This window comes from Vidua chalybeata, chromosome 7 (genome assembly GCF_026979565.1).
Source record: "Vidua chalybeata isolate OUT-0048 chromosome 7, bVidCha1 merged haplotype, whole genome shotgun sequence".
NCBI lineage: Eukaryota > Metazoa > Chordata > Aves > Passeriformes > Viduidae > Vidua > Vidua chalybeata.
This window is the reverse complement of record NC_071536.1, coordinates 19,986,948-20,001,285: the sequence shown is the minus strand read 5'-3', so window position 1 is coordinate 20,001,285 and position 14,338 is coordinate 19,986,948. Positions and strand designations below refer to the sequence as shown.

At 39.2% G+C, this 14,338-nt stretch overlaps 1 protein-coding gene across 1 annotated transcript in view; it reads left to right on the top strand.

The window, feature by feature from the left end:
• Nucleotides 1-14,338, top strand: part of CERS6 (ceramide synthase 6) — a 95,858-nt gene that overhangs the window by 33,318 nt on the left and 48,202 nt on the right. The window contains exons 2-3 of the mRNA XM_053948072.1: nucleotides 1,561-1,666; nucleotides 3,940-4,070. Coding sequence (XP_053804047.1) covers nucleotides 1,561-1,666; nucleotides 3,940-4,070 — 237 coding nt within the window. The remainder of the gene's footprint in view (nucleotides 1-1,560; nucleotides 1,667-3,939; nucleotides 4,071-14,338) is intronic.

Genomic DNA, 14,338 nt, shown 5'->3' with positions numbered 1-14,338 from the left:
TTGGTTATGTCTGTATTGAACTTAAGAATACAATTCTCACTTTTGTCAGCTTTAACTAACGTACAAGTCTCCAATGTGGCTTGATTAAACTGTATTTACATTTAACATGTGCAGAGCTTACATGCTTCTCTTTCATGAGCAGAAGACTGGATTGTCTTCTTGAGCTTAGTAGTGAAACTGGATTCATCCAAGCTCTGAACTCTATAAAGCAGGGAATTGACACCTGATGCAACGCCTTTAATTTGGTTGATACTATAGAGATAACACAATGGCTGCAATCTGCAACCAATTTAGATTGCCACCAAAGTTTTACAGAGTATAAGGGTTTTTTTCTTCTGTAACGTGCTAGGAGCAAATAGTAAGATCACTGATACAGTGCATGTGTTTTTGAATATTTGTCTTCTCACTCTCAGTCAATCACTAACATTATTTCCGGCTATAGAATTGCCTTTCATATGGAATTGTGTCAATGTATCAAGATTTTTTCTCCAGGAAAACAGGGTGGTCTGGCATCACCCATTTTTGTTTGTCAAATACTATTCCTGTAACCACTATCACATTGATTAGGACATAATTCCCTTTAATCAGCAGTGCAGTCTTAAACCTGGCAGAAACAGCAGTTGTAGCTCATAACAGGGCTTAAAATGGGGCTGGTGTGTGGGTAAGAATTCCGGGATTTTTTATAGCTTGTGGTCATTCAGCTGGATAAATGTGGAACTACTTAAGTACCAAGTGTTGTTTTGGTCCTTGTCAGCAAATGAAGTTTTGGGAAACAGAAGCTGTTTAAGTGAAATCACGAGTTATATAGTTCAAAGATGGCAGAAGTTCATAGTCTTCAGATATGAATGTGATTCCTATACAGCATTTTTAGCTTTCATGGGAATTCCAGATTGAGACTCATAGTTAAAAATAATTTAATTTTTCATGAGTAGAGTGGTGGTCTTTGACTATCTGTAATGTAAACTATCCAATTCATCTCTAAAATGTCTCAGAGAACTTTCAGATTGGTGTGAGGATTTTGGACAGCCTCATACTTTAGCAGAAGAGCATTGTTTGTGTCTCTGTACTATGTAAATTTTATGCTCTTAGGAGATTGTATTGACTGGGCAGCTTAAGTGCTTACTGCCTTTCAGGATTCTGAAATTCTATTGTGCCAAAGGAGTCCTGAGGCAGTAGGTACTTTGGAAACGGATTTTTAAAAAGGCTGTGTTTGGAGGATAATATTATATGCTCCTCAAGTTGCCCTGCTCTTTTCTTTAGTTGGTGCTTCTCTAGGAGGCATTCCTCTCATGCTTTTGTTCTAATCTCTTTCTTCACAACATGAAAGAAAATCCTCTGTTTCATGTGTTCCGTGGAGTTCCTTTCATCCTTCAAAGTGATGTTCCTTACTTTGTGATGTAATTGCCTATATGAGCTTGCTTTTTGGCTGTAAAACTAAGTGTGGTTCTTGTTGGCAGGATTATAATGTTTGCCCATTTACCACATGCCATGATTGATAACAGTAATGAATAACTGAAGGATTTCACCTGTTTTCTTCTCTCATTTTTCTGTTTCTCACAGGTTCATTGCTAAACCATGTGCCTTAGGCCTTAAAGTCCAAGCCAATGGACCACAGAAAGCTCAACCTAATGCTATCTTGGAGAAGGTTTTCACAGCTATCACAAAGGTAGTGTGTCTGACTAAAATATTTACCTTGTGAAGTGAGATGTGGCACTGTAAACTATGTCTGAACAAAGCAAAACTAACATATAAATGCAAGTGCTGCATTTTTTTCACCTCAAACCAGAAATTCAAGTATTGGGGATGTCTTTAATATGCCAGCTTGAGGAGTTGTGTATCCCTTTGTGATGTCTCCTGTAAGTTTTCATTTAAAAAAAAATTGTCACAGAAACGCTTTGTAGATGCCATATGGCCACCTACTTTTTTTTGCTTCTTATCTGTTTTTGCTTCTTATCTATTTTGTATCAATTTTTGCAAAATTGTTGGGTTTTTAGAAAAAAAAGGGCTCATTGTAAGCCAGTAATATTGATACTGTGTTTTCCATGAAGCTACAAAACTACTGTTTCAAGGGAAAGGCCTGTCTTTCTGGTGTCCCAGCTAAAGGAGCACAACATAGAAAAATGGGAGAAACTGACTGAATAATGTTTTATTTACAGCTTGCATATCTTTCTTGTACAAGATTTCCCCCCCCAGCTTACATATCTGTCTCTACATCTCTCACCATATGATATCTCAACTTAATCTGTTTGTTGTTTTGTCCATGTTTTTCAAGCATCCCAAATTTTTCTGCAGGAGCTTTCATTCCCACCTTGGCTCCAGACTGCAGCTGGGCACCAGTGTAAACTTCATAGTGTATTAAAGTCATAAAGGGCAAAACTGGGTTCAGTGTCACTGGCAGTGAAATATGCTTTGGATCTGTCTTGCTTGTGTGTCCTACACTATCCAAAGAACACCATGGCACTTGCTGTGACTTTTGTCCCGTTTTCAGGGATGGAATTGCATGTGCTTTGTTTCTGAAAGCTGTAGGGTACACACTCACAGAGACCCAGCTGAAGGAAAAATGGTTAGGTTTTGTTTGTTGTGACGTTGTTTGGTTGTTTGGTTGTTTGGTTTTAATATTTCCTCATATTTCCTCATAAAATCTGGTAGTCTGACACAGGGCGTGAGATACCTGTGAGTATGAAGAGCTCCAAATGGAAGTATTTGCTTTCCTGCAAGAATCTGGTAGCTGCTCTCAGAGAAACTGTCCAGTTTAGCTACCTGCCTTTTTTGAATCCTATACAGTAATTCTGTGAATTCTGTGAATTCAGCAGTTCGCACTAGTCAAACTCCTAAGAGCTACATCAAACATTTCATTTTTCTAAGGTTACAGAAATTGCTTTTCTTAACCTTCCATTGAAAAACTAGTAGATATTTTGGTTGACTAAAAAACTTTATTGAGATAGATGCAAATACTTCAACCTTCTCTTGTCTCATCCTTTCATTTCCCTCTCTTTCCTGTGTTTTCTTGGAGGCTGATAGACAAAACTTCAGCCTAACAGAAATTTTGCTGGTTTCTGTCCTGCAACAATTAAAAATTTAAAGCTCTTTGTTGTAAGAGCTCTTGTACTTCATTCAATATATGTAACTGGTTTGCAGAAATAAAGCTAAAGTTCCAGAAAACAGATTGTCCATTTTTCTGTTTATTTAAAAAACTATGTGATCAGGAGAAATATACAAGTAGTACATATGCTTCACTGTACATGTAGAATTACTGTATGATTGGAGGTTCATCCTGTACTGCTCTTCAAATTAAGGACAGACTCATTTTCTTTTGCTTTATCTCTGCTCTGGTTTGCAGCCACATTAATGGCATGAGACTTCTACATTTTCTGCTTTGGAGAATATTTGTGTATATGTAGTTTTACAGAAAACAATTCTGTCTCCCTGTTGTCAAGGTGATCTTTCTTTTGACGGTGCCACTTTGTTTAACGACGTCGTTTTTTAACATTATTGTGCAGAAACATGGGATTTATCTTCTTTCTATGTCAGTCAATCGTCTTCCCTAGTGCAACAGTCAACAGGGCAAAGATCCTGATGTAGGAGAGTAGAACAGGTATTAGTGTGTGGCAGGCAGTGTTTGAAAGAGCCACTGCTCCAGAAATGCATGGCATTTTATGGCTGCTAAACTTCACTTCCAAGTTTCAGGCCAGTTTCAATCCCGTTGTCTCTTTAAAATTTTTTTATCAGTAATGGATCTGCATGTTATACTACAACATCTGTTCTAGATTAATAATTGTCATTGTAAATGTATTCTGATGGGAATCTGGTAGTAGAAATTTCTGTGAATGTATTTCTGTGTATCCATGTGTCTGACAATAGTCAATTACACTGGTTCTGAATTTAAAGTGTTAATGCAGTTGAGCTAGAAAATAATTTTTGTGCTTCTCTGTTTTGTAGCATCCAGATGAGAAGAGGCTGGAAGGCCTCTCCAAGCAGCTGGACTGGGATGTGCGCAGCATTCAACGTTGGTTTCGACAAAGACGCAACCAGGAAAAGCCCAGCACCCTTAGGAAGTTCTGTGAGAGCATGTAAGGATGCATGTTCTCTTCTTGAGTCTTGTTGAGCTTGTGTTCTCATCAGTTTTCCCCTTTGTTTTTCACAGGTACTTTTGCAGACAACTAGAAAATTATACACATTGGTAGAATATAACTAATGAGAAAAATAATCTTCATTCTCTTGAAGGAGTCAGATTGTACTTTTCGGGTATTTTCAGTGGTCCAAAGCTTTCAGAAGTCATGTTGCTGTGATTCTATGCTATCAGGGCACCAGCCTGATCCTTTAAGACAAGTCATCTGGTGGTAGGTGCTGTCCTTACAGCACTACCTTTAGCCGTACAACCTGATGGACATCTGAGATGGAGGAGTAAAGATGAAAGGCAGTTGGGTTGTTAAATAAAAAGAAGACAAAAAATAAATTGTCTAAAGATGATTGCCCTTTATTAAACAGAAGAACCTAAATGTCAGAATGCTTAAGTCCTTTCTTTGGTATTTACAGCTAAAATCCTCCTTCCTTAATGTTTAATAAATCAAGGCATGATGGGAGTATGCACAGACTTGGTCATTTGGTTGCCAGCAGCTGCTGGCCTTAGAGTTACTAATTTTTGAGATCAGTGAAGAACAAACTTTTTTTCTGCAAAGGTTGTAGTTGTTAACTTGTTGGCTGTGGAGTCTTGGGAAAAATTATTGCTTTATTAGTGTTAGAGGTAGCATATTTGGGTGGCATGGTTTGCATCCTCTGTAACTCAGCTCAAAGACCTCACTCTCTTGCACTGGTGCCAGGGCATTTGGGTGACCCTACAGGTAGAAAAATTTAAGCATACCATGAAATACTGGCATGGATAGGACAGTAATGGGTGCTGAATTTGCTCCTTTGTGACATACATGATCAAAATAGGATGCAAATGACAGCTATGAATGCAGACTGGAAGGTAAGGTCAAGCTGTAGTGACGTGCTGACAGAATATAGTGCCAGCTTTGTTTAGAGGGAACCACTGGCATTTCTCCAATATGTGTATTTAATAGTAATGATAGAACTTGCCTAAAAAGAAGTAAGATGGCATAAATAATAGGTCAATACTTGAGGTTCTATCTGTTCATGGTTTGTAAGAGGTGTAGTGGGAGCTGCCTCTCCATTTCTACGTAGTGCTGTGGGAATGTGGTGTTATCCAACCAATTGTGTGTGCCTTGCCCTGGGAGCATTTCCAGTGATGGACTGTGTGCCACCAGCTGACCTGACACATCTTGGGCAAAGTTGTTGGCATGTAATAAGGCTACCACTGGGAACCCAGGGTTACCCTTTTATCCCTTCAGTATGGGTTTTAAAGTGATGTTTAGTTAAATCTGTCCATCAGAGCACTAAGTGAGGTACTTCAGAAAGTTTTGACCAAAGAAATCCCTTGGTATGAGGTCCATAGCCTTTTCATAGCTATTGAGTTAATGGGGTGGCTTTTCAGATGTAGTGACTGTGTGTGACAGGTGCTTTGAAGCTCTGAGCTACCTCAAGTATGTGTTCCCACAACAGTCATGGGAAGGGGAGCACACAAGTCTTCAGTGATTCAGGTGCCAGTGGAGAGTTTCGACACAACAAAGTATGCCCTTATGTAATAAGCAAGAACAGAGCAAGGAAAATGACAGTGATCTCTGCCTACACCTTCATACTGCTGAGCTGCTGTTGTCCCTCCAGAGAAGACTTCAGTTTTGCTGGGAACAGCACTGACTATGGCTTGGGAAGAAAAGTGAAAGAACCCACACCAAATGTGGATCTGCTTGAAAAGAACTCCAATTCTTTTTACATGGTGATAATTCAATTTACTGCTAGACAAAGCGTTCCTTGGGCCCAGAGTGGCTTTTCCATGATGAAAGGGAAGAGGAGCTGTGCCAGAAGGGCTGTAGGCCATTTTTGACTGCTTTATCTTTCTTGCAAATGAATAGCGTGGGCACTAAGGTAGAGTAGCTTTAATGTGACAAAAGCTGAGAGTGAAATTTAATGATAAGCACACTTACCTGAGATGAATGATGCCAAAGATCCAGCCCCAAACACACTATGCCAGTAACTCATTACTAGGTTCTTATTGTCACAGATTTCTTACTTTCTCTAACCCTTCCCTTCTTTTCAATCAATTACAATTCTGGACATAAACAGAGTGCAGAGAAACCCTAAAACCTACACTGCTCACTGCTTCTTGAGGGGAGAGGGGATGTTAGGTGGTGTTTTTGTTTGTTTGTTTTTTGCGGGGTTTTTGTTGTTTTGTGGGTTTGTTTGGTTTTTTGTCTTGTTGTGTTTTGTGGTTTGTTTGTATGTTTGTTTGGGGGGGGTTGTTTGGTTTTTTTTTGTGTTTTTTGTTTGTGTGTTTGTTTGTTTGTTTTGTGGGGGGTATTTTTTGTTGATTTTGTTGTTTTTTTCCCAAGTGGAATAATTCCTTTGCTGCCAGTCTTTGTCAGATATTCAGGCTATGGGCAGATGATGGTTATATGTAGAAAAAGGCAGTAATAAAATCTCCTGTTTATAGACATTATTTTATATTAGTTTTATAGTAGTTTATAGTATCATTTTACTAGCAAGTCAGCCCTTGTATCCCAAGGATGTGGTGATTCTGGCATGAAACCTGGAGTTAAAGTCACAGTTTGTAGTCACTAGGAAAGGTATCCACCTAGTATAACTTCAGATTGCAAAGCTCAGGCACTTAGCTTACTGTCTTAGCTGCAGGGGTTAGTCTGTCCATAGCTTTTCTTTCTGTTTTGTGAACTTAGACCATTAGCACTCCTTTCTTCCACTTGGAAGATCCAAGATGCATAAAGGAGGAAAAAAGTGGTCAACTGAGTGTGCAAAATGGACTTTTCTATTTCCATGTGTTTCTGTTGGGTTTTTATTATTCTTTTCTCTCTGTCCCTATGGCACAGCCTAACATCAAAAATATTACTTTGCTTATTGCCACACAGAATGCAAGATCCAATAATACCTTTGTTAATGTTTGATGTGTCAGAAAGCCAATGCAGTAGTGATTCCCAAACCACTTCCAGTGACTTCCCAGTTTTAGTGTGTTGTTTCTGCTCATACTACCACTGTGTAGGCATGTCTGGTTTTCTCAAAGACTTGGTAGTATAAAAAGAGAGAGCATTCTGTCCTCTCCCCTTGTTGTCCGGTGCAAGGGGAGAGAACCTGTGATGCTGTAATTTACTAGCCTGGGATTTTGGAATGTCATCAATGTCAACCAGTGACTTGTCTGTCCTACAGCTATGTACATTTAAGCAAGCTGTTTATTAGAGACATTTATATCGTTTCTAAGGAGTGTCTGGAAGAAACATATGGCCAAGAGAGATGTTTTGAGTTTATGCAACATTCTGTGTGTGAAAACATGGAAATGTGCAGACTGAAGAGCCAAAGATCTATTTTTTCCCCCCTTTATTCTCTAGAAGAAGCTTGGATACAAAATTGTCTGTAAGTAGGGTGTCTTTTAGTTTTGATGTAGGGGAGAGAAGAGCCTCTGTCTCGTATCCTAGCTAGACATTCTTTTTCCTAAGGAATTTAAATTTTCTTTATGCATGTTGCTTTGGAGGAAGATTTTGTCTATCTATGACTGTATATGTATGTGTGTGTGCACATGTATGTGTATAGATATAGAGAAATACCGATTGGAGTTTTTTTTGCTTGTTACACACATTTATGTGAAAATTCTGTGGGTGGTTTGCAACTTTTTGGGCCTACTCCTTTTCTCAACTAGCAGAGTAATTCCCTCCTACAAAGCTGTACTGGAAAAATAACAGTGCAAGGGAAAGAAATTAAGACAGCTGTGTGGTTGTTGAAATTCTGAACTGTGCTGATACACATGATAACAAAATTTGTGAAAGAATTCATCAGTCTGTGCTTTGTGTTGAGCAGTAAAGCATTAAAAAATAAATAGGCTTTTAGCTCTTGAGTGTTTAATAGCATCAGGCTCTCCTAAGCCAGCTTCTAACACACTTCTGATCTGAGCAAAAATTTGTAGTAGATAGTACTTTGCATCCATTTAATTCTGATTTGTCAACTGCTCCAGTGCTACATGGAATGAAGGACTAACCAGTGTTTCATGACCAGAAAAGTGAAGGGGGATGGGTCTGTGAAGACACACAACATGCTCTGCAGCAAGTGTGGTAGTTACTCTTCAATGGCCACAGAGCTGCACTATCTCCCTTGTTTTCCTTTGCTGTTTTCCATGGAACGAGAATTGCTGTTACTTGGGCAATCAGATATTTGGTATTGTGTTGATAAGTGGATTGTGACATGAAGGGCAAGTAGGCTCAGGTGCTGGCAGTCAGATTTGTGAGGCAGCTTGTGGATGAAGGACATGGGTGTTCAATGAAATGTGAAGGTAGTTGGAGTCTGTGAAATTGTTCCAGAACAGGGAAGATGTGACTTTGCTGAGTGCAAGAGGTGTTTATTATGGCTTCAGGTGGTAGAGGAGTTGAGAAAGGAGAATTTTAATTGCCAGCAAGTGGTAACTGAAGTGCAGAGCAGCAAAGATCATCTGACAATTGTTATCTATACTAAGCATGTAAAATACTGCAGTTTTATGATAGTACTGTAAGAGTTGCATTTGGACTCTGGAGTTGATACATTCAAGGACCTGTTACTCTCTTAAAAGAATTATGTCTAGTAATATTTTGAATGAAGAGAGATGTGCGTGAATGCAAAGCCTCTTTAGAAAGCAAAAGTGAACGAGGCATTTATACTGAGACTCATGTCAGGGAAACTAGAGCTGTGCAAGAAGGCCTGGAGTCATGTTTGACTATGTAAGAACCAAGAAAGAAATCCTGATCTGTTTTACATCAGGGTGAAATGTTACTCTACAACAGTAGCACTCAATAGCTCTGCATGTTACTGATTCATTTGTCTGCTACTCTCTAAGCCATATATGAAGTCAGTGTGGAAGAGTATCGATGGAGCCTTTTATTTTGTGTAAATGTATGTTTTTGTATGATGTCGTTCAGCACGGGGTCACTGATGGCCTCCCTGCTCCAAGAGAAGGAGAGTAAGACAGTACTGGTTGCCTTGAGTTACATAATACATTGTAATTTGTAGCTTGAGTCCCTGGACACACAAATAAGTCAATGGCTAGCAAGTTGTCCTAATTTTAAAGTTGTGAGAACACAGTGCAGCCATGTCAGCAATTTTAATTATTCTCTAACACATGTTCTCTGATAAATCTATATTAAACATCTTCCATGTACCTCCTCTCCATCACACAGCTTGCCCAGCACTCACACTTCCAAAGGCAGACTCTGGGCAATCAAGCCCAGCTGCTACAGCGTGGTTTGCTGTGGATTTATACATTCAGCTTTGCCTCTTGGAACATCTGTATTAGGCATACTTGCAGAGGCTGGCTCAAGCTGTAGTTCAGCAGCACAGGCTACCATTGTAGGTCCAATAAGCAGTAAAGGCCTCCTCCCTAAGCTGTGCATCCTTGCCCTCTGATTTGCCCTGCCAGACAGCTGGCTGTACTGCTGTTTTGTAGGGTGAGCCACCATTCTCTCTGGGATTAAAGGTTACCCTGCATGCAAACACAGAGTCCACATCACTCAGATTTTCCTCTTGAGGGTAATGAGCTTGCTGGAGTTCTGTTTCTTGTGGTTGTGGAGAGTGTGTGTGCAGTCAAGTAACAGAAGGTAAACCAGGGAAGCATGGGCAGTACTTGTGTCCATGGTGAAAGCTCAGGTTTTGATGTGATGGAGGAGAGAAGCAGGGGAAGCAGCTTCAGCCACCTGGCCCCTCCTGATGTGAGAGGGTGGGAGGACAAAGTGTGGTGGAGCAGGGCATGTTGTGCCATGTGGACCTCTGAGTGGATCTCTTCCTTCTGCCAGCTCTAATACAAGGGCTTAGAGTAACACAGGCTGAGTGAATGAATACTTTTCTACTAAGAGCTGCACCTGTGGCTCTGTTTATACCCTTTATCTCATTCTTCCTATCATTTTTTAATTTGGAATAGTAAAATACTGGATCTGGGTCTGCTCTTGTTGCCCTCCTATCCTGCTACATTAAAGAGCTGAATCATCTGGAGAAGAGCAAGATGGAAGTAGACTTCTTGCAACTCCATAGTATGCTGCTCAAAAGGCTCCAGTTAGCTCAGGGCTCATATGGAACAGACCCCAGCATTGGGCAAGGTTGGCAGTTTCCCTCATGATTCCTCTCCTAACTGTGTCTGCCGTACCCACAGATGAATCTCGTCTGTGATCACCATTCTGTCTTTTTAAGCTGGGCCTCAGGACTTCTCACTGCCTGAACATGGTATTAGGCGGAAATTACAACACTGTTTAAATGTCAGAAGTTGCCAGCTCTCTTTCCCTGCTATTCTGTTGGAGCAGACAGGCAAAGATGTCCATGCCATGTCCTCATAATATGCTCACTGTGTTTTAAGACTTTAGTGCTTTAAGCACTTATTATTTTGCATCTTACGAAATTCCCTCTTCCCTCAAATTGAATTACTTAAAACTCTGAATTCCCTGCCCTTACTGCCTTCTGTGACATAGTTTTTAACACAATTAATAAATTTAAATTAACTCTTGTGCTCATCCTGCAAAGACACCATCACTTAACATTATCATTGTACATTAAGCAAGGTTATAATTAACTAGGTTTCCATTCTCTTGGGGGTTGTATGGGCTCACCATTATCTTATATTATGGAAATTAAATAATTCCTCCCTAAGTTCCAGTTAATGTTAACACAAATCCAAAATTACAGTCACAATATAACAACTGAAGATAACTAAAGGAAAACTGAAAAGACTGCAGTAGCTACTGCTTTCTTGTGTTCTATGCACCTTCAACTGTCTAGTTCTTCATTGTGGCAGAGACAAGCTGCCACCTTCAGTCAGCCTCAGCTTTAAATGAATCTGGCAAACACTGGAGACACTTGAGCCACTGGAGTGGCTTGAAACACTGAAGAGTTAAGTGGCAGTAAGATGTTATTTTATACACAGCAGTTAATTAATTTTATTTTATACACTGCAAATCCTTACTTCTCTCTTCTCACTTGTATTTATGTTGTTACACAGTTTTGTTTCATATCTGATTGCCTTTCTTTTTGTAGATACATGGACTACGCCTCTTCACAGAGGCACAGAGTTTAGAGCAAAATTAGCTTTCGCATTGTTTACCAATTTTCACTTATGTTAGTTAGGCATATAACTACACTGTTTTCTATGTTAGTAAGTTGCCTGCCAATGGAAGAGGCTTGCAGTGGCCTGTAGCTGAATTTATGTAGTGGTAGGTGGTCTCTGTGAGAACATGTACGTGATGCTGATGGAGATGAGAAACTTGCTAGTTCATCTAATGCTTTTTGGGATAATGATGTGGTAGGTAATGTAGCTACAGGCATATGGTAACCTTGTGTTTGATACAGTTTCTGTCTGCTTCTTTGGTGTCTCAGCATAGACCTGCTGTGACAGCACACAGAGCCCAGGCTGCAGTGGGGACCTTTCTGATAACTTCATCACTGTGCTCCTGTTTTGCATTATATGTAAATCCATGAACTCATTACATTTTACTGGTACTATCAGTGTGGCAGGCTCTTCTGCTTGTATTGACTGGTGACCAGGATTTTCTCATACAGGCATGTTTATTTTTCACTTCCCTGAAGTTCAATAAACTAGCAGATTTAAAAAAGGATATGTGAGATTTAAATGCTTCACTAATTTTTTTTTCAGAGGATTCAAGTAGTGCATCAGCTCATGTAGTCCCTGTTACTGGCAGGGTAAATCTTCTAAGATCAGGCCCTGAAACAGCCTGAAGTTGTGACTATCAGACAGGAAATATTCAGTATAAGGTGCTGCAGAAAGTGTGCTTTGAAATTCTTAATGCTATCCCTTATGGTTAGTTATTTAAATACTTTAAGACTAATGAATATAGTTTAGTTAGCTGGTGCTTCCTGGTAAATTTGGGTTTCTGTCTTCTTTAGTTTCTTTGCTGCTGCTCTGATAAAAGCACTTTTGCAAGAAAAAATAATACAAAAATTTCCTGTCCCTGTTTCTTTGTACAGTACTTGGAATACTGAGGGAAAATAAAAATGAAAAATGGACCAAAAAAAGGCTTCACTGTAATGAGCAACTTGTAGAGGTTTTTCTGGAGTTTTCAGTGATCCAACAAGCAATGAATGGGAGACACAGAAAGGGAAGGAACATCAATGACAAAGTAAATATACTTCTTCAGATATAAAAGGGAAAACAAAATTGACAAGATGAGGTTTGAATATGCTGCTAAAAGCATTGCTTATCCTCCAATCTTAGCTATGATAGCCCTGCAACTCTCACTTGGAAGTTGGGGAGGATTATCTTCTGAAATGGAAGTACAGAATGTGAAGACAAAGCAGGCCCTCCCCGGCAGACTGATCTCTACCTGTGTGATCAGAGGCTGTGTGGTTGCTGTGCACAACCTTGGCATGTGCTGCATGGATCAAAGCACAGCCGGCAGCTTCCTCGGGGAAATGGGGAAAGAGCACTGACACCTAGCCTGCCTCCACAAAGATCATACTCCTAAGGGTTCAGCATCTGCTTTAGCAGGCTAAAAACCACTCTGGGGCACACTTAATGCTATAGGAAAGTAACATTCACCATGGCAACAAAAGAAAACAGATAATGCATGTTGGTCTAAGAAGGTGGTTACCTGACACAAAGGTGTATCAGTTGCATAATCATTGAACAGAAACTATGTAACCTAGAATGAGTTACCAAAACACCTTTTGTATTATACATATTTTCTGGCCTAATTATATAAACACACTTTATTATTTATAAACCAGCATCACTTCAAAATTTAGTACTGTATTTCCTTTCCTCTTTTCTGCACTACTAAATTTTGCTCTTAAGACTTTCAGAGCTGCATTTGAGCATACAGATTTAGGACAGGACTGGTCTCAACTGGCACTGTAATACTAAATATTAAATAACTGATTCAAACTGCAACCAAGAGGAAAATCAGATGACAGTCAAGTCTTAATCCAGAAGATTGAAGAGGAGAGCAATACAGTGTTCTCAATTTATCATACCTGCTATTTTGCACATTTTAGTGAGTTGTGCATAGATGCCTTCTTCCTCATATAACATCTATATAACATATAACCACAGTGTGGGAATTATTTACCATTTGCATGGTCCAGACTGACTCAACAGCAATACCATGCCAAGAAGATTTTATTCATTCATTTATTTACCTATTATTTTTAATTAACATTTTGTATATCTGCTTGCATCTGTCAAGCTTTGTGGAAATGCAGCAAATTATCATTACAGAAATCTGGGGAGGCAGGAAATTGGAACAGTGGAGCTACTTCTATCAACCATACATTCATACTTGCAGCTTTGTATGAAACTAGGTATTTATATATATATTGAAGATATATACCTAAGATATTTTTATATATATTGAAGATAAGTAAAGATTTTGTGGAGTCTACTGTTTGACCTCCTATTTATTGGATGGATTAAGCATTATTTTTCAGTGCTCTGTCTTGTATTTTTGCATTATTTGTTGCCTTAAAAATAGTATCTTAAGGGAAATTTTTTGTTGGTTTAGGGGAGAAGGATTACTGTTTGTTGTGTTTAGTTTTGGTTTTAACTTAAAGTTAATATATAATAGGTATAATAGGAGTATAATAGGTAGGTAGACAAGGTCACAAATATTAAGAAGTTGATCCAAAAGTTCAGAGTCCATTATTTTTTCAGGATCATCCTCTAAATATTTGTCTTTTGAGGTAATCATCTAGAAGGAATGTATACCTCTGGCTATGTCAGAAGCAACATTAATTGGATTAAAGCTTCTTGAGTGAATCAGAAAGTTGAAGGCTGTCATACTGTAGTTGGGGGAGCAGAAAAATGCAATTTGAGGATAAAACAGACTGCTTTGAGTCACAGTGAGCATGTGTAGAACTTAGTGATGCTTCCCATTTAAAAGAAATAAACATTGAATTTTTAGCATATGAACTGTTTAAACTCAGCCTCAGAAGTGCTCCTTTGAGCACTCTCACAGTGAATATATATTTCCTTTCACAGCCACAGAAAACCATTGCAGCAAAAAGTAGTTTTCTGTCCCAACTAATGATTCTGTAGCCCAGCTACATGTTTGTGCAGTCCATTCAGATTGTGGGGATTAAAATGGAGAACAAGCTATGTAATGGTACTTCAAGCCTTCTCATCTCCAGAACCAAGACCTGCAACTGTGAAGTTTGCATGAAGCTCAGTTTGACTTTCAGTCGAAAGCCTGAGCTCAGAGGTCTGTCAGCCACTGCCAGAGGGTGAGCAGTGGATGATGGAGAACAGCAAATCTTA